Source organism: Epinephelus lanceolatus, chromosome 13 (assembly GCF_041903045.1).
Source record: "Epinephelus lanceolatus isolate andai-2023 chromosome 13, ASM4190304v1, whole genome shotgun sequence".
In the NCBI taxonomy this organism is placed as follows: domain Eukaryota; kingdom Metazoa; phylum Chordata; class Actinopteri; order Perciformes; family Serranidae; genus Epinephelus; species Epinephelus lanceolatus.
Genome location: NC_135746.1, coordinates 7,543,365 through 7,568,118, shown reverse-complemented (window position 1 = coordinate 7,568,118; position 24,754 = coordinate 7,543,365). Strand labels below are relative to the sequence as shown.

The following is a 24,754-nucleotide window of genomic DNA, read 5'->3' as shown; positions in this document are numbered from 1 at the left end:
TTATTCAGTCTTTAGCAGTCCAAGGTCAGTCATTTGTCAGGACTCAGAATATGATCGCAACGTGAGGAATTAATGAAGATTTGCAGAAGTACAATTGATTTCATGAAGCAGAGGCTTTTATTGTCCACGTTGTTTAGTTTTGTTTTTTTCAAAGTCAAAGCTACAGATGGAGCAGATAAAAACAGAAGGTCTTTTCTGTGCTGTTAATACTGAGCAAAACGTTTTAGAGGTTTTTAGATTGTAATATTTAAATTAATGGCATTTCATGACTTTAAGGCTGCTTGATTTTGGCAGAAATTATTTTAACAGTGGTTTTGCTTAAACTTTAAACATAACTGAACTGAATTACAAACAAAAAATAAATGTACACTAGAATTACCGCTTCACAGTTGTATGCCTCTGCAAACTGGTCAAATTACAGTCAGTGAAAACATGGATGCTTCACACACAGAAGATCTATACAGTCAGCACAGTTTCAAGATTAGGGTCACCAATTCAGTATCTGAGCAAACGTCTCCCCTTCTGTTCCTGAGATATGATGTTGACCTTTGACCTTTGGATATAAAATTTCATCACTATATCCAGTCAGACATTTGTGTGAAATTTTGTCCTAAATAGCACACGAATTCTTGTCTTATGGCTAAAACATGCTCTGTGTGGTCACAGTGCCCTTCAATCACCACATTCTAATTAGTTCATTATTGAGACCAAGTGGACGTTTGTGCCAAATTTGAAGAAATTCCCCAAAGACGTTCTTGAGATATGAGAGAATAAGACAGACACAAGGCGAGGGAAGAAATTCCATTTCCATTTGTTGGGGGGGAGGGGTGCACAATAGACAGAAATATTTCTCAAGAGCAATTTTTTTTTTGGGGGGGGGGGCGACAAAGTTGCAGTCAAATTTACTGTTTGAACACACATAAATGGAACCAGCATCAAATGTATTTAATAATTATATTAAAAGTAATAATGTTTAGAACAGCATCTCTTATCAATATAGTAGTCCATATATAAAGGTTTTCAATATGCTCAACCTGCATTAACAAGAATGACTAGCAATGTACATCATATATCTGTGTTGTTTTTCTTATTACAAAGACTGAAAATCACAATGAAGATGGTTTCAGTTTGAGTTTATCTTGTCATCATATATTTATGTGGTCATTCAGTAAGTGTCACTCATTTTATCTCACACACCATGCTGGTTATTTACAGTAGTAGGAGAGAGGCAACACCTGTTAACTGAATTAAAGCTAATATATGCCTAACTGGATTTAATTTTCCCAAAGACGCAGATTTATTTGTTTTGCTGTCAGTGTAAAAAAAAAAATGCTCACATCACCATGAAGGCTGCCAGAGACTGTGACCATTCCTTTTTTTTTTTTTTTTTTTTTCTAATCAAGTCTTCATTTATTTAAAAGATTAGAAACAAAATCACACCATAGCAACGACTTTAAATGCAGGAAAAATATACTTGGAACTTAATTGCTTCAGGTATGTTGATTTTAAATATAGAAATATTACAGTTATCATTTGCAAAAGTTTTCTCTTTTGTAAACACACTTCTGTAAATTGTAAGAATCCAAACTGCACTAAAATTGGTCCAAAATTCTTTGACTCTGAATGATTTTTAGCGGCTGGGCTGTTTGTATGACTGCTGCGTTCACACAGAAGATTCAACCGCGAGGTAATGAAGAGAACAAAACGCTGTCTGGTTTCGACTGGTTCTGCTGAAAAGTAGAAGTAAATAAAGGTGTCGGACATGTCTCTTGCTTTAAGTGAACTTTTGCAAAGTAGTTACTGACTGGAGCTCAGTTTCCTCTACTCTGACACAGAGTGCTGCTGTGTGCCGGTGTATGCAGACATGGACCAAACCATTGTGATGCAGGTGAGGGGGGAGGATGCAATATTTTTTTAAAGCTATAAATGCATTGTGTTGCGTTTATAATGGGTACAAGTGCTTTCAGTTTTTATTATTATATAGTTTAAAATTGTATGGTTTCCTCAAATGATATATTGGGGGGACAATTCCCTGTTTTTCCCTTCTGTGATTTCCACCTATAACACAAGGTCACAGTGACCTTGGCCTTTGACCACCAAATTCTAATCAGTTCATCCTTGATTCCAAGTGGATGTTTGTGCCAAATTTGAAGAAATTTCAGGGCGTTCTTGAGATATTACATTCATGAGAATGGGAACGATGGATGGAAAACCTATAAAGACTGTGCCACAGCCACGGCTATCGCCCGCACAGAGGCATAGAAGAAGATAAATTAATTTATGATATAAAATATAAACGTGGCACAAAAAGAGATGGAGAGTCCTCGGGCTGTTGGCAGAAGCAGTGTGCTGTGATTACTCCGAGCAGCATGTATGGTTAAAAATATATTTGAATATATTTCTGCCCCATTTTCACTGGTAGTCTGAAGTCCCTATATTTATTGCAAGTTGCTTTTTAGATGTAAAATTCAGAGGGTCTGAAAAGTCCTAAATCTAGAGAGAAATTTGCCAAGTTGGCGACACTGCGCGCACTGCTGTAAACCAAAGGGGTGCGCTGGATTTTTAACACAAGACAAAACAAGTGTGTCACTGCAAAACAGAATGCTGCACAACTAGTGTTTTTTTCGCGTTTTATCTTGCTTTGAAAAATTGTTGGAAGCTAAAATCTTAATTAAAAATAAAATGTGATTAATCGCCCAGCCCTACACAACTATATTTTCTTTTTTACTTCTTTTTCAAATTTATTCATTTTCATTTTCACACATATACATTTTATACACGTAAAAACTTTTACTTGCTCTATTTGATGGCTATCTTGGCAAAAGGCCTTAAAGAGTTAAATTCTTTACATACAGCACAATGTTAAACGTGGGTTTACAAGTAAGGTGCCACTGCAATATTGGCAGCTTGTTTACTTCCACCTACGGTAAGCATCCATCTATAAAATGACAGAAAACAGTTTTTGTTTTGTCAGAGAGTCAAAACCCAAAGATTTCCATTTAATTACACAGAAGACAGGTAGAATTTTCTGACATCTGAGGAGCTGACACTGGAGAATATTCAGCTTAACTGCTTGAAAAATGATGCAAATGATTAATAATCAAACAACATCAACTTTAGATTTCAGCTCTACGAGGACATTTTCCAGTGATGAATGCAGTTTGAAAAGCCACCCTGATGCTGCTGCTATGTTTGAGTATGCTAAGCATGCTAATACGACTCAGTGCTTGAGGGTCCCTGTTTGTTCTTTTCTTGCATGTGATTATCAGCTAACTTCTAGTCATGAAGAAATGTAGGCAGAATCTGGCTCTCTGATTATTGTCAATCAGCAGCGGCAACATTTAGAATTGAAGCTGCCAAAACAACTGTCAACTCCAATGTACTTCCTGACATTATGATAAACATCAAATAAAAAAACAGAGGGATGAATTTGAAAATATTCCACAGACATGTTGCAGCTGCCCCGTGGCTCAAAAATTTTAACCAACATTATTGATGTCTCTGAAAAACTGATGTTTTTATGTATTTTCTTCTGAAGCCAAATACCTTGTATTCCACTTTCAGTAAGCTTTCAGACTTCTCTTGGGCAAGAGAACCAACTGAATATTACATGAAAAGAGAAAGAGAGAAGAGAAAGATGCTTTAATGCTGCTCATTTGCAATGTACAACTTTTTTTTTTAGCAGCGCTGTGATGGTCACTGTGTAGCTCTTAGATGTAAATCGCTCAAACTCACCCGAGTTCAAAGGCAGCCCATCTCTGCCTTTGAGACATATTAAGTGGAATTTTCTAGATTTGGAAAGAAGAGTTGAGCTCAGTGACACAACACAAGGTCTCCATCAGAGCTACAACAGGCTGGTCTTACACTGAAACCTTGGTCTCCATCTCAGTTTTCTTGACAGTGTAAAGTCTTTACAAACTCTCCCAGGCACGGCAGTGTTATTCTGGGATGTACTAATCTTACAATCAGCCCGCTCCCGATCTTTTTTGGGATTATGATTTTGTCTGTTCTGCTGCAGGCTGATCAATAAGGTAATAGAAATGATGCCATAAAAGAGGAACTGGCTGCTGCGGCGATGTGTACCTCATCCTTTCCTTTGTTATGGCTGTGCTTTGCTACGCTATCCTTCGGCCTATCACCAGCCTTATGGGGCCCATTCATAATGCACGCACAGGGGACTGTAACGACTCCATAAAGCCGAGATCCTCCATCTCTGCTCCAGAATGGTGTATTGATTGGGCCCTGGTAAGGGTGAGGGAAGGGCAGCTGGGTGGAGGCGCAAGGCGCGCGTGCACAGACGCACACATGCACACACACACGAACACACTCCCTAATCTACTTCAGATCAGTGCTCATGTCCTCTTGGCCCCGGCCACAGCTGCTGTCAGCTCATGATTTAGCTCCAGTGTTAATGAAGAAGCGGGGTAATTCCACTGAAGTGGAGTGAGGATACACACAAAAACAAGGTGCTCACGGAGCTTCACAGAGGAGACTGGCTCAAACACACACACAAAAATGACATTTGTGCAGATACATGCATGCAGCTGCACAGACAGAGTCATATGCAGTCCAGACATTATTTACTAACTACAGATCAATGTAACAATCGTGAGTAAATATTGATGAGAAAATTTTGAGTGACAGACCTAATGAAACAAGAGATAGACCTCGTAGTGATAATTATTAGGGAGCAACATGACTCTGACCTCCATATTACAATGACTGAGATGTGACCAGTATTAAAGGGTTAGGTGACACAATCACAAATAAAATATCTTTTTAATTTTGCCTATTTCCAGAGTAGGCATTCAGATAGCTCTGTTTTGATGTGGTGAGTTATTTGAATGTTCACTATTGATGCTTTTTTTCCCAACCCACTATACTGGAAGTGTTGGAATTTTGTTTGTGTTGCTTTAAGTCTCAAAAATTATATCTCAAAAACATATTACCAGAAAAAAAAAACAGATGTATTACTGAAGACAATCTTAACCGTTAACTCTTTTAAATAGGAAATATATCTTGCTGAAGATAGTCGTCTACAGCAAAGTCTGTGGGTTACCCCGAGTAACCACAAGAACATTTAAAGGAATACCTCAACCCTCAAATGACATGTTGAATTTGTAAGGAAAAACTGTTTTTCTTACATGCCTCCAGAGAACCAAGAGTCCAAAAACTGGGAAAATTCTTGATGAATTGAAACCAAAATGTTTCTTTACAAACTCTCACACAACTTATGCACTGTAAACCAAGTCTCTTCACCATGGTGAACTGAACAGAAAGTTAAACTCATCAATGCTGTCTTCAGCTAAAAACAGTAATTTCACCTCCCTGAACATGGGAGCTGCTGGTCTACCACTGCCTCGATGGGTAATTTGATAAACAGAATCAGAATCAGAAATACCTTATTGATCCCTGAGAGGAAACTATGATTCGTCACCCTAATGTAAATAATGGAGAATAATAATTAAGAATAAGAGTATGAAATATTAGTATGAAAATAGAATAATGTTTGTGGTATTGTGTGACTCTGGTGAATCTATAGTAACACAAAGCAGCAACCTCCAGGGCTACAACATGAAGCCAACACCGAAGTGCCAAAAACTGCAGTTCTTTGAACGACCACTTGAGGCTGGCTAGTGAGTCAATTCCCATAGATCCCCACGTGCAGGGGGGGGATTTTTATAGAACTCACTCGTTTAAATGTTATTAAGGCTTAAAGTGAGGCAGAATTAAGGATGGGCTGCCCTCGCTCCTCCAGAGCATCGGCCTCTTGCCCAAATATGCTCACTTCTGCCTCCAAAAAACCAACATGGCGATGGCCGTAATGCCAAATTTAAGGCTTCAAACCAGTGGGTGACATCATGGTAGCTACATCCATTATTTTCACAGTCTGTCAGTAACCCTTTAGAAAACACCAAAGTCACACACTAACCCAATCAAACTACTGATCGAGGTGGTGGACCAGCAGCTCCTGTGTTCAGGGAGGTTAAATTACAGTTTTAGTCAATGGAGTCTGGCTTTGAAGAGCTTAGATGCATAGATGATTAGTTCAGTTCCCTGTTAGAAGAAGCTTTCTGTTCAGGAAGTACTGAGCATATAATTGGATAAATGAATTTGGATTATATGGCATGATTTGTTTGAGAGTTTGTAAACAGACGTTTTGATATCATTTTGACGTTGTTGAACGTGGACCCCGATGACTTCAATTCATCAAGAATTTTCTCTGTTTTTGGATCCTTCATTCATTGTTTTGATGTAATAGGTGGAGGAGGTGGTGAGGAGGTGAGTAACTGATATACCAATGGTCATTTCGGGGGTGAAGTTTTAAATTTATTGATATTTTAAATTTTGGCACGTATTGCTAAAGGGCTGTGTTGGAGAATAATATGCTGTTTGTGATTTGGGTGAAATGTCCCTTTAATGTGACAAAAAAGGAGGAGTGCTGCAGACCTTGCTCAGGCAGGCAGCTTCAGCTGTGCCACATAATCCACTATTCATTGCAACACATACAGTACCCTGTCAGACACACACACAGTGAGGTGCTCCATTCAGTCTGTCACATGAACTTGCTCCTGCCCTCCCTGCAAAGGCTGCCGCTGCCACACTGCTCAAAATATCAACATCTGCCTGTACAGCTACAACCCTCCCTCCCTCCACCCCCACCACAGCACTATGATGTAGTGCCTAATTGTAAGGTTCCACATGGGGAGCTAGTTCGCCTCCTTCACTTCCTTCTGTCTCATTTTGCGTGTTAAGATATACGCATTGCAGCGAGTGACAAGTCAGCGCCTTGGCAGGAAATATCACCTACTTATTTATAGACTTTTTTTTTCTCAATAAATCTGTCTCACAAGTTGTCAGACTGAAATAGAACAGTTGAACATGGCGCCGTATGCACTGCACTTAAAGATAAGATTAACTGCACTCTCAGTACTTATCAGCAGGTGCTTTAATTCAAAACCAGAGATATGTTTGTTCTCAAACCAATCAGTTAATTTCCCTCCTTTTCTGAGGCCACTTCCAAACCACTGATCCCTGTCATATATTCAAATATACACAAGTGCTCTTATCTGCAGCTATTTGTTGCCTTTCACTTCACCACGCCGCCCCTCCCCCCTTCCACATCCAGCGTCCAGGACTTGACTGGCTCAGCACTAATCTTCAAGTTCATAAGCTCATCGACTTCAACTCTCCCGTGCTGTTGTTTGAATACTAAATCTAAATCAGTTGAGCCGGTGCCAGAGTTCACACCAAAATTTGGAATTAATTTAATCTCATGTTTGTCTTGGTTGACAGACTGTGGGCCCTCAGCAAATCTCACTATGCTTTTATTCTGACAAAGTGAATGGTAGAAAGGTTTGCTGCCAGACATGCTATCGACTTCAGAGCATCGATACGACTGGATTCACAACACGACACAACACATTGTTGTGTTTTCAGCCTATCCAGCATCAACTAACCTTGTTCATCATGCAGTGATGAAGTCTTCAATCATTCACCTGATAGAGGATTGCAAGACTATGTCGTTTGGCTTATATCACAACCAGTACTCCCGAGCTGCAGAAGTGGTTTGTAGGTTTTAGTTTCTGTTCACTGCCGTTATTTTACTATTCATCTTTAGGTACTAAAGCGCTACTTTTTCGTAGTTACTTTTTATGCATGAACTGAACAAAACTAGGTAATAAAAAGTGCAGTTTTTGTTTTTATCCAATGCCATTTAACCAACAATTATTTTGAGACATCAATAAAGAGATAACTCTAACTCCAATGTTACCTGTAACATTACTGAATGTAAAACTAGCTATAACCAGTTACATACACTGAAAAACATACACTGATTTAAGACTTTTTTATGCACTTATTAGATACAGTACAGGCCAAAAGTTTGGACACACCTTCTCATTCAATGCGTTTTCTTTATTTTCATGAGTATTTACATTGTAGATTCTCACTGAAGGCATCAAAACTATGAATGAACACATGTGGAGTTATGTACTTAACAAAAAAAGGTGAAATAACTGAAAGCATGTTTTATATTCTAGTTTCTTCAAAATAGCCACCCTTTGCTCTGATTACTGCTTTGCACACTCTTGGCATTCTCTCCATGAGCTTCAAGAGGTAGTCACCTGAAATGGTTTTCCAACAGTCTTGAAGGAGTTCCCAGAGGTGTTTAGCACTTGTTGGCCCCTTTGCCTTCACTCTGCGGTCCAGCTCACCCCAAACCATCTCGATTGGGTTCAGGTCCGGTGACTGTGGAGGCCAGGTCATCTGCCGCAGCACTCCATCACTCTCCTTCTTGGTCAAATAGCCCTTACACAGCCTGGAGGTGTGTTTGGGGTCATTGTCCTGTTGAAAAATAAATGATCGTCCAACTAAACGCAAACCGGATGGGATGGCATGTCGCTGCAGGATGCTGTGGTAGCCATGCTGGTTCAGTGTGCCTTCAATTTTGAATAAATCCCCAACAGTGTCACCAGCAAAACACCCCCACACCATCACACCTCCTCCTCCATGCTTCACAGTGGGAACCAGGCATGTGGAATCCATCCGTTCACCTTTTCTGCGTCTCACAAAGACACGGCGGTTGAAACCAAAGATCTCAAATTTTGACTCATCAGACCAAAGCACAGATTTCCACTGGTCTAATGTCCATTCCTTGTGTTTCTTGGCCCAAACAAATCTCTTCTGCTTGTTGCCTCTCCTTAGCAGTGGTTTCCTAGCAGCTATTTGACCATGAAGGCCTGATTGGCGCAGTCTCCTCTTAACAGTTGTTCTAGAGATGGGTCTGCTGCTAGAACTCTGTGTGGCATTCATCTGGTCTCTGATCTGAGCTGCTGTTAACTTGCGATTTCTGAGGCTGGTGACTCGGATGAACTTATCCTCAGAAGCAGAAGTGACTCTTGGTCTTCCTTTCCTGGGTCGGTCCTCATGTGTGCCAGTTTCATTGTGGCGCTTGATGGTTTTTGCGACTCCACTTGGGGACACATTTAAAGTTTTTGCAATTTTCCGGACTGACTGACCTTCATTTCTTAAAGTAATGATGGCCACTGGTTTTTCTTTAGTTAGCTGATTGGTTCTTGCCATAATATGAATTTTAACAGTTGTCCAATAGGGCTGTCGGCTGTGTATTAACCTGACTTCTGCACAACACAACTGATGGTCCCAACCCCATTGATAAAGCAAGAAATTCCACTAATTAACCCTGATAAGGCACACCTGTGAAGTGGAAACCATTTCAGGTGACTACCTCTTGAAGCTCATGGAGAGAATGCCAAGAGTGTGCAAAGCAGTAATCAGAGCAAAGGGTGGCTATTTTGAAGAAACTAGAATATAAAACATGTTTTCAGTTATTTCACCTTTTTTTGTTAAGTACATAACTCCACATGTGTTCATTCATAGTTTTGATGCCTTCAGTGAGAATCTACAATGTAAATACTCATGAAAATAAAGAAAACGCATTGAATGAGAAGGTGTGTCCAAACTTTTGGCCTGTACTGTATACTTCTAGATATGCTAATTTTGGTCGCAAATGTATTTAAAATCAGTGTTTGTGAGGGCTTCTCCTTTTCTAACCTAATTCATCCACCTGACGGGTGTGACATATCAAGATGATTCAACAGCATCATTACTACACAGGTGCCTTGGGATGGTCACGATAAAAGGGCACTCTAAATCAGGGGTGTCAAACATACAGCCCGGGGGCCAGAATCGGCCTGCAAAAGGGTCCAATCCAGCCCACTGGATTCTTTTGCACACCTAATGTTGAAGCACATGTGAAGGCTGAATGGTTTCAAGAGAAATTTAAACAGTGAGAAGATACTGCACGTAAAATACTCTCTCTACAACAATGAATACTTCCTGTGGTCAGATATGAAGATATTAAACATTGAGCAACATATTGTCGACCAGCAGCTTCAGTCCAAAAGAATCTGTATGAGACTAAACAATATGGGTGGAAACCTGCTGCTAAGGCACTGACTAAACTTCAGATTGTAAATGGTTTGTAAGGCAGGTGATGACTTAACCATCGTCTTCAACTGCTTCCACTTTGGTGGAAAATTATGATAAAAATTTACATGTAATGAAAGTGAGTAAATGTGGAAAAACTGAGACATACTTTTGAATTTGCATATAATTTTTCTTAGGATATCACAGGCTATTTGTTTTGTAAATAGAGGAACAATTTCAGAATGTGCTTCTTTAGACTAAAAAAAATGTGAAGGAATTTTTACTTTTAGGTTATTATGCAGTGGTTTTACAGGTCCGGCCCACATGAGATCAAATTGGGCTGTTTGTGGTCCATGAACTGAAATGACTTTGACACCCCTGATCTAACATATACAGTTTGATCACACAACACAAAGCCACAGATGCTGCAAGTTTTGAGGGAGCGTGCCATTGGCATGCTGACTGCAGGAACGTCCACCAGAGCTGTTGTCTGTTAACTGGCTGGATGTACTGCCAAATTCACAGGAATGACATTCAAGGTTCAAGGGTAACAGCTCTGGTGGACGTTCCTGCAGTCAGCATGCGACTGGCAGGCTCTCTCAAACTGCACATTTCAGAGTGTCCTTTTATTGTGACCATCCCAAGGCACCTGTGTGTTAATGATGTTATTGAATCATCTTGATATGTCACACCTGTCAGGTGGATGGATTATCTTGGAAAAGAGAAGCGCTAACATGAATTTTAACGATTTTGTTACCACAATTTGAAAGAAATATTTCTATTGAGTTCATAAAAAAAGTCTTAGATCTTTAATTTAAACCTGTGAAAAATGGGAGTAAAATCAAAAGTGCTGCATTTAAATTTTTGTTCAGTATATTTAAGATTGACTGCAGATATAATATGAAAACAAAATGTATTTATAAAACTGCAAATTGTCAGTTTCATATTCCAGTATATGTACAATAACTTAAAAAAAGCAAGATAAAATGTGATTAAGTGAGTGTTGAGGTGCTCGTAGGCAGATTTGTTTCCTTTGGGAAATGCCAGTTGAGTGGATTTGCCCAGTTCCCAGTCTTCATGCATAAGATATTTATATTTAGAGAATAATATTGATTTTCTCATCTAACTCAAGGAAAGAAAGCAAAAAAAAAGTATATTTCCTTAAGTGTTAGACTACTTCTTGAACAGGAACAAACTTAGCCATCATCAGGCACTTTTGACACTGCAGGAAAACAAAAACGTTACGCAATTAAAGCAGCCAACTTTATTACATGAGTTTCTTGATTTTTTGGCAATGCAGTAAATTATATAATTAGGTCACTATTGTGTGATGAGGAGAGCAAGCACAGATTATCCACCGGGCCGGCGTCCAGGGGCCTCCAAAAACTCACCAACTGTGGCCTCATCCTGTTTGTTTTGTTGGGTTTTTGTAAATTAAATAAGTTAAATTGTGTGTGTGTGTGTGTGTGTGTGTGTGTGTGTGTGTGTGTTGTAATAGGAACCAATGATTGCAGAGTTATTTCATTTGCAAATGAGAAAAATCTTGTAATTGACTTTCTGGCTGTGTCTGTATCATGACGATGACGATGAGTCAGGTGTCTGTCCGAATTGAGATTGCAGCAAGGCTGTGAATGTTCAACCAGAGGTTCCCAACTGGTGGGTCATGGTCAAAAAGTAGGTCGTAGGTCCATGCTTAATGGACCGCAAGTGACTCGCGAACATGTCAAGCTTCTAAAAAAACACACTTAATTTTTGAAGTACGGTGAATTTCCGGTACAAGCTTTTATTTTGAAGTGCTGTTTCCTGTTGCAGATTGAGTGACTAACACAGAGCTACTTAACAGAGACACCAACCTAGCTCGACGACATGAATATATTAAATTTTGTGGACCTTTAACTAATGACTAAGGAGAAATCTGGACCCTGTGGCTGGACCAGTTGGGAGCCACTGTGTTAGACTGACGTTACCTTAGCTGAGACAGAATAGATAGACATTAGATAGATAGACATAGACATTAAAGTTCGCTGCTAACTAACAAACATGGATAGAAATTGTGGAGTAGTGGTGCAGCAAAGCTATAGGCTAAAAAAGAAAAGCATAGCAGAGACTTTGCACTTCGGAAAAACACACCAACTATCTCGACTTTTCCCAAATGTCTTGCATAAAGCAGGCCTCCTCTCATAAAACACACATTATGGACTCTCCTAATTAAATGTATATATTTAACGTATATATTCTCGTCTCTAAGGTGTTGTGTTTTTACAATAACAAGTAGTTAAGAGTGGTTGTTTTGGGGAAAGCGCTAAGATTTTGTGCCCAGGGGCCCCTGTATTCTTAATCTGTGCTTGAAGGAGAGTGGTATTAAAACAGTATGTGTTTGATTTTCATCTCCTAAGTAGCATGGTTAGTAGGATATTGCACAGTGTAACTGCAGCGAGGCTGCCATTCAGTCTGAAGCAAGGAGATGTGAACTTGTTTTCTGTAATCACATCTATTTCATCTGTTTAAAGGAATGGTTGCACAGTGAATGCAAAGAAAGGACTCAAAGAATGAAAGGTTATGACCTACTGTCTTTGTTTCTTTGATTATGTAATGATATGTTTATATATTTGTGCATAAGGTGTCACCTGAAGACAAATCCTGTAAACAAACCAGCATCAGAGTTTGGCCTATAGGAGGGCTGAGGGTGGAAGGTGAAGGCATCCCATTAAAGTCTGAGGTTTGTCCCCATCCATCACTGTTTGGCCCTCTGAGGGGACATTAAAAAAAAGTAAAATAATTAAAAAGGACAGGGTGACATTTGCATTTGTATTGGAGGGGAAAACAGGCGTCGCCTGAACATACTGTGGTGACTAAGACGAAACTGATGACGACAATGTTCCTCTCAAATGCCAAATGTTGGTCTCTTGCCCTCTCTCCTCTTGTTCACACTTACTCATCATTCTCTTGATCTCCGTTCATCTCAGTGTTTTTCTGCCTGTCTCCCACCTGCTGACATTCACCTCATCTGCACCTGTCCTCTCCGACCTCCTGTCACTCCCTTTGTTTTCCCCAAACACACACCTTCTACTCTTGAATACATCCCTGCTCGTTACTCATCATCTTCCTGTCCTTCTCCTGCATGCAGCTCCTCCTCTCTCAGCAGACAGCGCATGACAGCGCATGCCCCAGCCACCCCCACAGTCTGACACAAGTTGCCACTGCACAGCTCCAGTGCCGACACGGGTGCCCTGTGACACCGGAAGGAGGGGCTGGATGGCGTGAGAGGGGAGGGTGGGGGCTGCAGAAGGCGCTGCAAACATCAGGCTGACCGGAGAGTGAGCTGGGGCGGCTGCCCACTGGCCTGCAGTCACGTGATGCGCAGCAGCCCACATGGCAAAACACGCGCATAAGAGGGACGTGTGTGTGTGTGTGTGTGTGTGTTGTGTATGGATGACATCCCATGTAGCCTTCAGGGGCAGATGAGTGCAGTGGAGACTGAACGAGAAAGGGGTTGTGATGGCAGCATGCGGCATCTCTTTTGTTGTCAGACAGAAGAGAAAGGGAGGCATTCACTCATCGCAGCAACACATGCCTCCATCAGCTTATTCATCAGCTCCAAGTGATGCACTTTTTTTATCTCATAGCAAACAGAGACCAAAACGAACCAACATTCCTGCGTCTGTAGCATTTGAAGCACTCCAGCCAGACATTAAACACACACAATCAGACAGAAATACTGACGCACTGTGATCTGAGCAATGGGCCAAACAAAACTGAATCATTCCCTCATCTGGGGATATTGAATCCAAAGGAAGAGGTGGAGGGGGCAGGAAGACATAAATATGGAGTATGAGAGTGAAAGAGAGGCAGTGAGACAAACAGATGATGCACAGGGAGTGCATGTAGGTGAAAGAAAAGATTTAAATACATGTAACACAGCTCGCAGAAACGCTTCAAGTTGGGCCTCATGGAACGGTAAGGGAGATGAATGAATAGAAAAATGAGGGGGAGATCACGCAGCCGGTCGTGAGCAGTTTGCATAGTCCTGGGCAGCAGCTGGCATCATGCCTGCTTAATGGGGCAACATATGATGAACAGTTGAGGATCGCACAATACTACCACTACCCAACCACATGGTGAATCACCGCCATGATTCTGTCCACCAAACGCTCCCTCTCAAGGGCCAACTCATGCTGAGTCACAATTGTTGGGATAATAATGGAAGCACATGGAGGATACGACTGCCTCTGCACCGCAACGCATGATGATACACGCAAACTCTTTACGTTAATGCATTTGCCTCCTCAAAGGGATTGTTCAGATCTTTTGAAGTGGGCTTGAATGAGATACTTTTTCATAGTCAGTTTAATATATACAGTAAGCGTCAGTCAGCAGTTTGGAGAAGCAGGTAGGAGTACTGACACTGCAGCTAAAAGTACTGCTGTGGACGGGGGCAGCAACAAAACATTTTTAGCCACCATAAAAAATCAATATCAGTTTATATTGAGAATATTTCTAATCGTTTTACCTTGCGGAGGCAGCCCTCTCTAACAGAGAAGCCATCAATTGCTTCAGCTCCCCAGCCTTGCTCTCGTCAAAGTCACCAGACCCCATTGAGAAAAACAGTAATTCTCCATCGCTGAACACAGGAGCTGCTGGTCTATTGCTGCCTCGATCAGTTAGTTAGTTTGTGTTATTGTGTGATTGTGGTGAATCTGAACTAACCATTTAAAATGCCAAAGTCACACAATACCACAAACAAACTAAGTGATCGAGGCAGCGGTAGACCAGCAGTTCCTGTGCTCTCCAATGTTAAATTAGTGTTTTTCTCAATGGAGTTTGGCTTTGAAAGAGCAATATAACCACTTCAGTTCCTATCTGAAATCACTGTCTGATGGCAATTTAAAGTTGTGAAAATATTCTAAAGAGGCGCACACATAAACTGATATTGATTTTTTTGGGTGGTTCAGTATGTTTTGTTGCCGACCGCATCCACAGCAGTACATTGCTTAGCTTCCGTGTTGGTACTCCTGCCTGCTTCTCCAAACTGGGGGTGTGATTTAGATAAGACTATTTTCACCACTTTACATTGCCATCAGAAAGTGACTTCCAATCCCAAACTAAAGCCGTTATATCGCCCTCTTCAAAGCACGACTCCATTCAAGAACAGTAAATTAACATCAGTGAACACAGAAGCTGCTTGTCTAACGCTGCCTTGATCAGTTAGCTTGTTAGCTTGAAGCCATTAACTGCTTCTCCATCGAAGAGGGCTGTCTGGTAGGGTAAGCGGTGAAAATATTCTCAATATAGCATACACTTACACAAACTATCTGTTCAAAGCTGCTCAAATTAATATTTTTATATCAACAACGGTCATTTGTAGTGAATTACTGGACAATTACAACCTGACTCTGTAGTCCCCCTGAGCACCACAGAGTATTTTAGCTGCTTTCAGCTTGTTATTTTGGTTTCCTAGCATGCAAATATGTCCTCTCAGTTCAGTCTCAAAGCTCTCATCAACCTCATCTCCAGCTCAGTGGGCAGCTATTTTCAGACAAGCTTTTTTTTCCCGAGACAAAAAAAGTTAGTGACTTGCTGGTGAATATAGTAAAAGATTTAGTGACTTGCTGGTGAATATAGTAAAAGATTTAGTAGCTAGAGGCTGGTGGGGACCAAAAACAGAGCCAAAAGAAGAGCAAATATTGGACTTACATTTGGCAGGTAGCCAGAAACATGAAAACCTGAGTGCAGGTAGATGCTGGTGCAGTATCACAAGCCAGCATCATAAAATTTGCAACAAGAGCTAGACAAAAGCTGCACAGTATATTAGATTTATTCTCCTTATAATCACATTGGGTGTGTCGCCCACACTGGAGGATGAGTGAGAAGTCTCAGGAGAGGATTAGTTCAGCCCTTGTGTGGGAATTTACTGCATCACCATGTGCATTAACATACAGAGCAGCGATGTGTCCAAACAGCTTACTTCACCCTGCTAGTGTGCTTAGAATGGAATAAAACAACCTATAGGCAAATCAAACACAAACAATTATGCCCAACAGTTTATACAATTCAAATGAATGACTAATTACTATGGTAAATACTGATGCAACTACTGGCTTCAGGAAAAAAGACGATTTCAAGGCTATCAAGAACTGTGAATCAACAAATCCTCCCACGTTGCAAAAGCACAAACATAAATACACAAATGGCTTGAAACACAATATCACAGCAAAGAGTGTCTCATTTTGGGACGTTTAGAGCTCAACTGTACTCTGAGCAAACTGGGCCAGTTGTCCTATGACTAAAGAAAGCTAGGATGTTAGGGATCACAGGTGCATCTGAGTGAGATCAGGACATGTTATCTATTTATTTACGGAGCCTCAGGCAACAGTACAGTCACGGCTGGGTCAATGCTAGAAATGTATGTACTGTATCTGTGAGAGTGTGACAGCAGTTTGAGGGTGGACCAGAGATGCATTAGCCAATGTGGTAATGACTGGGGGAACAGCAGTCTGAGCCACTCAGTCGAAACATAAAACAATGCAGACAAGGTGACTTTGTCTTAGCCCAAACATGGTTGCTTGTGTGTGTGTGTGTGTGTGTGTGTGTGTGCGTGCGTGCGTGTGTGTGTGTGTGCGTTTGTGTGTACGCACCCTCTAAACAAGGAAAAGTGGTCTGATGGAAGCTAACTTGGCTAAATGAAAGGCGTGTTGGAAGGTGCTCGACTGAGCTTGGCAGCACATCACAAGACTAACTGGCTCTTGTCAAAAATGAGAAGGATGTGATGGAAGGGAAAAACAGCCAGGACACAAGGGTGGAGGAGGGCCAGGCTGAGACACGTTGGCATAATAATGTCCCTGTAGTGGAAGGTAAAAATATTACGAAGCATGTCGAGATGTCAAGCAAATGTAAGTTCTGTAGACGTGACCCATCAGCTGGGTCGAAGCTGGTTTTATATGCAGGTGTAAATACATTTCATAGTATGATTACCTGGGCTAAAATCATCACAGTACCCAATGATGTTTTGACTGTGAAATAAAATAAAAATGATAATTGTCTGAAGGAGTTTTAGTGTTAGAGGTGGGAATAACTACAATGACTTTGCTAATTTAAATGTTTTAGTTCATTTCAGCACAAAGATTCATAGTTACTGACTGTGATTCTGTTCATTATTCTATTCTACATGATCAAATCACTGTTTAAAGGTCTAGTGCAGGGGTAGGCAACCTGCGGCTCCAGCGCCAAAGGTAGATCTTTAGCCCCTGTTCAGACAAATGACAGTTATTTTTTTGACATTTTAATTTTCCTTTATCATTTTTGTGGGGCTAAAGTGACTCTTACATTTGCCAATTGTAAAAATGTGTAGCATGGACTGGTGGCTGGAGAGGTGCCAGTTTACCTCCTGGGCACTGCCGAGGTGCCCTTGAGGAAGGCACCGAACCCAACCCACCGCTTGTCCATGGGCAGCCCCCTCACTCTGACATCTCTTCACTTAGTGCATGTATAGTTGGATGATTATGAAAAGCTTGAACTATGTTTCAGGAAGGGAACCTTTTTTGTTGCAGATTTTGTTTGCAAGGCCTGGGAGAGAAGACAGAATATTTTGTTCAAGGATGAGCTGTTATAGTATGTTTGTTTCTTTTTTGTTATTTTGAAATGAACTGAATTGTTATGAATTATCTGTGAATGCTGCAACTATCTCTTTTGGTGTCTTATAAACCCTAGACTCACAAGTCAGTCTTTAGACGCTTTGCTTAACTAAAGACTGATGTCTTTCTCCCTGATTTTGTGTTTAGATGGGCGGATACAATTTCAGAGTTTAAAAAAACTCCCTGCGTTGCAGAACCAATAGTAAATCCGCAGGGCGGTCCTTCGGTGGCTCGCTGAACTCTTGTGCTTGTAAACATAGTCCGACTGCGTTAAAAGTTTTAAACAAAGTCGCTGTAAGTCCTTCATTTCCACAATCTTGTGGACTGAGCACACGTTTGATAAAACTGAGTTAAATCTCTTGGCATCCATTTTCAAACTCTCTGTGTGTTTGTTTCCTTGCGGACGAGAAAAGGGGGAGTGCACATTTCCGGGAGGGCGTGTCCCCAGACTATCAGAAGGCGGAGATCTCTGATTGTCTGGTGGCGAGACTATATAAACCCATGAGGGATGGGCACTTTTAGGTGCATGACACAGGAATAAAATAAACTAAACTAAAACTAAACTATAGGTCCTGTTTGTGCATGTGTTTATTTTGGACCTGTGTGTAATTGACAATGGAATGAAAAAATTTAATTTAATAAAGTATATAAATTTTTTTCTAAAAATTGTCAACTAAAATGTGTGTAACGCATCTAAGGCCTTTTCCTCTAAATTTTCCCAAACCCCAAAGGCGGTGGCTTGTATTCAGTCTCCCTAGTGAGGCTGGATATAGATTCCAAATCCAAATCAAGGTAAAGTCTTGGAGGAAATAAGTTGCAAAGTTAAAGTACCAAATAATCATCAGTAGTCCGCTGCACAGTAGCCACACATGCTCAGTTAGATCTACTAGAAATACTTCTTTATAAGGCTCAAATATTTCGTGCGGCTTCAGACATTTTGGGCCAAAAATGGCTTTTGATAGTATAGATTGCTGACCCCTGTTACTGAAAGCACACTGAGTTTACGCTTGTCATATGAAATGTGCTATATAAATGAAATTGACTTGACTTAACTGTGTAGGATTTAGTGGCACCTACTGGTGAGGTTGCAGAACTGAACCCTCTCCTGTGTGCCAGGCATGTAGGGGCTCGAAAACCAGGCGGCCCTATCTAAAGCCAGTGTTTGGTTTGTCCATTCTGGGCTACTGTAGGAACAACATGGCAGACTCCATGGGGGAGGACCGCTTTTGAAAGTAGCTGTAAACAGCTCATTTTAAGATGATAAAAACGCAAATATTCTTATTTTCAGGTCATTATACACTAAAGAAAACAGTTATGAATATTATATTCCACTTCTTCCAACAGACACCCTTAAACCCCACACACTGTACCTGTAAATGCACTTGGTAAATTCAGCAGTTACTTAATGCAGCACTGTTTATACTGCTGTATCATTCAGTGTTCAATCATCCAACTTTGTTTCACTCAGTACAAAACTAGGCTTGTAAAACCACTGTTTATAGGACTAATAACTTACCAGCCAATTATCCAAGACAGAATTATGACTTGATGATTGTAGCTTTTGCTGTCTTTTAAAAAGATTTTAGAGCAGGTATGCACAATTTTTACATATAAATGAACATCTGTTATATTCAAGCCCTCGCCAAATGAAACCCCACAATGATGATTAAGCCTATCTGCTCCAGAGAAAACTTTTACATTTCTCAGTATTCAGGAGGTTTTACTTTCTGGGGCGTTTTCCTGTGTAGGCGCACCAGAAGTGATGCGTTTTATGTCAGCCACAGTGAAAGGGGGGAGAGATTCATTTATTTATTAGATTTGTTTTGTTTCCATTGTTCTTTTCTATTTGGCACTGCCTTTGGTTTTGTTTTATCAATGCCTCGTCTGAATGTCCCTGGATTCTGATGTATTCTTGCTATACTATGTATGCTGACAGTTTGAAATAAAGATTTGTTTTATTTTTAATAGGGAAGATGGCTATGGCGGAAACTATGGTGGAAAATCCAAAGAAGCGTCAAAGAGTGGATGCACCACATAAAAATGAAGCTCCATGTTCAGAGGAACGTCAAAATATTTAGAAGAGAGTGCTCCCAGGGGTCGGGGAGGTGCAGCGAGCTCACCTGTAGGCAGACGTCATAGGCATGTGTCAACAGTTTTTATGTAATTCCTCTAACTGCCAGTGGGTGGAGACAAAAGCTCCGCACTCTAGCTTTAACGAGAAACTTAAGTGCAGTCTGTCACAGGACTGTTTTGTCATCTGCTGTTTCAAAGGCCAGAAATAAACTGCAATGCTCAAATGTAAATGTATTTATTAGTGCTGCATCCCTGTGAGTTTGTGTCAGAGTTGACACATGGAGCTGAAATGCCATGAAAATTAAACTGTGAACAAAAGATGCTCCATTTTCAGGGTTGAAGACAAACATTTTGCATGTAGCGTTTGTTGCAGCAAAATTAAACGTCTTATAGTCAAAATGGTTTCACATTTTTGGGGACTGCTGTGAGTGTCAAATATTATCAGGTAGTGGTAAAGCGAGGTGTTGACAGTGAAGCTACTTTGTACATGAACTGCTCTCTAACTTACGTCAGGAAAGATTCTCAGTCATGGTAATCATAAGTGCTATATCGTAGGCAACTGGACTTGCTTGCACTTCTTGAAGACCTACAATGCAATCCTGGTATCCCTCCCTAGACGACTTATCACCCATTCACACCTGGTCCCATCTAACCCTAACGACTCACATGACGGCTGGGTGGGTCAACGACTCAAATGTGACTTTAACGACCCTGAAACTAAGAGCTCACATGTGACCTTAACGACTCTGTAAGGGTCTGTTGCAAGGGACTGAAGAAGCTTCTTGGATGGGAGATGAAACGTCTTCAAGACAATGGGACGTTTCCTGGTTAAATATAGGTTAAATTAGAAAATATTAATAAGAAATAAAAATAAATAATATAGGGTGTCAGTTGTGAGCATTGATAAATGAAACAGAAGACATTTCTTTGGTTGATATCTGATCCAAGCTAGACGCTGTAGGAATTATATAATAATAATAAAAAACATGGTGGATCGATTCATTTTCACAGTGTTGGATTCCTCAGTTTCATACGATCCGTCTTTTCTTCAGTACAGAGGAGCTGCATTACTTTTCACCTGTGTTTTTGATACATGGTGGATGCAGCTTATTGCTATTCATGTTTTCAGCTTGTAGTGCTTCAGCAGCCGCTGCCAGGGCCTTTGATCCTGGCCCATTATGAAATGACTTCCTGCAAGGAGTTTGTCATTTCACCAAAGGTAACTGTATCGACCAGAGCAGCAAACTATGGCAACAATTTTCTGGCAGTATTTCAGTCATCTAAAGCGCATTACTCCTGTAATTTAATCAGAACTGACCTTCCTTTTAACACTGTAACAGAGTTTAAAAATATCAAAACAGCAATGTGAAAACAAACTAAGTGCAGGTAGGCACAGAGTACCACAAGTACGAGCAACCAATTTATCACTCTTTAAAATACCATTCAAACAGCAGGATGAAACCACTGATAATGAGGATATGACGTGTTGTTAAAGTAAAAACAATGCTCCATACTGCAGCTCCAACACAAACTTGCACCCAGAGCCGAGTAAAAACATAATGTTGTTCCTCAGACTGCTGCTAAACTGCAGAAATCAATGTACTGACTTTTTTTTACAGCTCTGAAGAGCCACTGGTCCTCCCTTTATTATCATTACTTGCTGCAGAATAAGTAATGGTGAGCAAAATGTAAATAACAGGGCACTTAATATATTTTTTCTGGCTCTGCGCACGAGCTCCAAGAGCCAGCAAATACAATATAAACGTCCCGAAACAACAAGGCTTTTTCCTGTTTCATCACAGGCAAATATTTCTTTCAGATTGCTGCCCATTGGGAGGCGTTTCAGCGGCACACTCAAGCTGATGCTGCAAATTACATGTGACAGAAGCAATTTGGGGATATTTTCTCACACACAAACTGCAGTAAGTGTTATGAATTAGATTAGGTGGGGGAATATTGAAAGTCTGATACTTCCTCTGCCAACTCAGCAGCTTTAATTGATAATGCAATTTTATTTCATTCTCCTTTCCCTTCCTTTTGGGGAGTGTATGCTGATTATTATTATTGTCCATATCTAAAACAGCTGCACCGGATAAGTGAATACCAGGAAAGCATCTGTGTGCTGCTGCACATTTATGCATGAAGAAAACACTCGTGAGATATTGAACATTTCAATGTAAATGCAGATATACCAATGAACATGCACCTGTTCTTTACGTATTCAATTCCTACCTCTCTGAGGCAGCCCATGAAATTGTTGCTAACTGGAGATCCGGGCAGGTCAGCAGTGCTGGGGCTCCCACCCACGTAGAAGAAATCATCAGAGCCCAGCATGGTGTAGTCTTCCTGGGTGTAGCCAGTGGTGGTGAGGATCCCATCAACGGAGATAGTCACCTGTCGAGGGGTAACACATAGCCAAAGCCGAGCCATTACACTCTGGGATTCGATCCCGTGCTGTGTCTAAAACACACGTCCTTCCTTGGTCTGCATTTGAAACGAGCTATTTGAACTGTCTTTTCACTGTAGGTTGCTTTCTCATTGAACCTTTCTTTTTTTACAGAAGGGTTGGGTACCTTGAAGCGATTGTTTTGGACCAGACAGCGTTTGGATTTTGTTAATGGAATTTTTGCCATAGGATTCACAGGACAGGTAAAGAAAATATGGCAGAGGCATATTTTCTTTATCTTTGATGGGGGTAAGAGAATGGATCATAGGTTTGGTTCTGAAACTTCAGGTTGGGGGGAGGGTTAGTACAATGTTCAAACCAAGGACAAATTGATCGCACTTGTCTTAGGTTTCGGGATTTATCTGGTAACTGCAGACACACACATATACTGTACACACGTATGTGAGCACACACACACGCGCGCAATCGTACATACATTCACTCTCACAACATCAGTCACATTCTCCTCTCTCTCGCAGACATTTACATCTACATATCCACGCACATGCAAAACAAAGGGAGGCTTTTCACACCACATCAATGTGCAAACCAAGGTCATCACTGTTAGAAGGCAAATTAACCACATTTAATTGGACATGTAAGGGAGTAAGTGGATCAATGGTGCCATACAAAGCTGGAGCAGGCCACACAGGTGCAGAAGGCTCATGCACGATCAAGACCAGAGCCCATATTCAAACACACTCTCAGAATAGCTGATCTCTGATCAGGTTTAGCTCAGGTGTCATGGTTGTATTTTCAATGTCACAGGACCAGACCGATAATCCTAGATCAGTATGCTTATTCTTAGAAATGTTATGCATATGAGCCTGGGGGTAAGGGTGATCAAGGTTAGCCACAACACACAAACACCACTTTCACCAGCATGCTACAAAAACACACAGGGAGGGTAGAGTGAGTGATACAGTGACAGGTGGAAGGTGAGTGAATTAGAGTGTTAGTGGTTATTTGGGTGACAGGGTTGAGGTTATATGACTTTGGGAGGTGAGAGGTCGATGAGGTGTGGGCATGCCATGCGCCATAGTGAGTTGGAAACAACTGTCAGAGCTCCCGCAATGAAGGTTAAGGGTTGCCATTTTTTGGTCTCTTTTAGGGCTCGGTGTCGAGGTCACCATCTTTGGGATTGTGGCAAGCTTCTGTCAGTTCTGGACGACAGTCCTCACAAAAAATGGGGACTTTTTGTGTGAAAAAAATAAACAAAAAGTAAGTTGCCTTGACAAAAGGCAAAGAATTCAATTTTTTACTTGTTGGAAATCTGCAGTAATGTGGAAGAAACAAAGAGAAAAAAGTAAAAGCCAAAGTGAAAAAAAAAACAGGATGGGGGATTGTGGGGTAAAGAAGGAGGCTGTTGGCAGGTCAGGGAGGAAATTGAGAAGAAGCGAAGAAAGAATTGCCTGGTAATACAAACCCATCTCCTCATTTTTTGATAAGAGTGTCTAGGATGGAACTCAAAGAGAACGAATAAAAGAAGAGAGGGGGAGGGGACACACGGCAAACCCAAAAAAAAGACAATAAGAATGATATCTACCAGACAATGTAGTTTGTTTACCATAGCGTGTCCAATGCCTGATTGCTTTCCAGAAAAAGGGGAAGAAAGGAAATCAAAAGAATAGTGAACAAAAAAGGTTGTTAATAAGGATGGACAGAAAACAAAAACCAAAAGCAACGATGAAGAATTAGGATGTTAGTTAGTACATTAGTTGGTTAGATATTGGTTAGTAGTAAAAAAATGACTTTTATCATGGATGAGTTAGTGTTGTGGTGAAAAAACGCTACACGATTTGTCAGAGACTCGCTGCAGTAATAAAGTGCCAGCCTGCCATCCTAGCCAAATTTTCTACACCAGAGTCCTGCAAGAAGAAAAGACAAAGAGAGGTAAGATGTGGGACTGTCAGATAAAAATTTGTGTAGGATGGCTCCAACTCCAACAAAACTTGTAGTGTTTTTTTCTTCACCCTTAGTCTAACAAAGAGTTCCTTTCAAAGCGGAGAGAAAATGATTGTGAAAGAAAGACAGATCTTGAAGTAGAAAGCAGGCAAGCAGCCCTTGGCTCTTAGCTTCTAACCTGCTAAACTGTGTCTTATCCTGTTGGGATTTTCAGCTACACCTATTTACTAACCTGTAGGGCAAAAGCTTACTGTCAGGGAGGGTCAGGAAATCGGCACTTACTTGTCGTGCTGCTCTGAAAGCAACACTAAATGCTGTCTCACCTTGCAGACAAACTAAAGGTCGACAAAGGCACTGAACAACTCCACAATTTGCAGCTAGCACTACCTCCATACAGCACCGGCTCTCATTATCCTGTTCCTCTCTTGCTACAGCCTCCTGTAGACAGCACTGCTTCATACTAGCTCCACCCGGCTGTAATACAAGCTAATTTTAAATCACATTAAGAAAATGGTAAACAATATCTGTCAAGTAACAAATTCTGCTTATGTACAACAGATGAACATCTTTGATGGAAATGTATTTCTGTCTTTAAAAAGCATCCTGATCATCCGAGCTATAAATACTGCATTAATGGACGGCTCAAAGGCAAACACACTCTGCCTGGCTTTAAAGTGAAAGTCTATATTCTCCACGAGCATAAAAAAACAGCTTCTGAAAGCAAGGAGATAGCGACAGCGCCTGATGGAAG

The 24,754-nt window shown here is 40.8% G+C and overlaps 1 protein-coding gene across 10 annotated transcripts in view; it reads right to left on the bottom strand.

The window, feature by feature from the left end:
* The window catches only part of nrxn3b (neurexin 3b), a 435,238-nt gene that overhangs the window by 311,152 nt on the left and 99,332 nt on the right, over positions 1-24,754 (bottom strand). For 6 of the 10 annotated variants that reach the window (XM_078173689.1, XM_078173684.1, XM_078173688.1 and 3 more), the window contains exons 6-7: positions 23,666-23,689; positions 21,885-22,046 (exon numbers count right to left, since the gene is read on the bottom strand). In XM_078173689.1, the coding sequence (XP_078029815.1) occupies positions 21,885-22,046; positions 23,666-23,689 (186 nt within the window). The remainder of the gene's footprint in view (positions 1-21,884; positions 22,047-23,665; positions 23,690-24,754) is intronic. The other 4 variants (XM_078173690.1, XM_078173685.1, XM_078173693.1 and 1 more) reach the window with 1 other exon arrangement.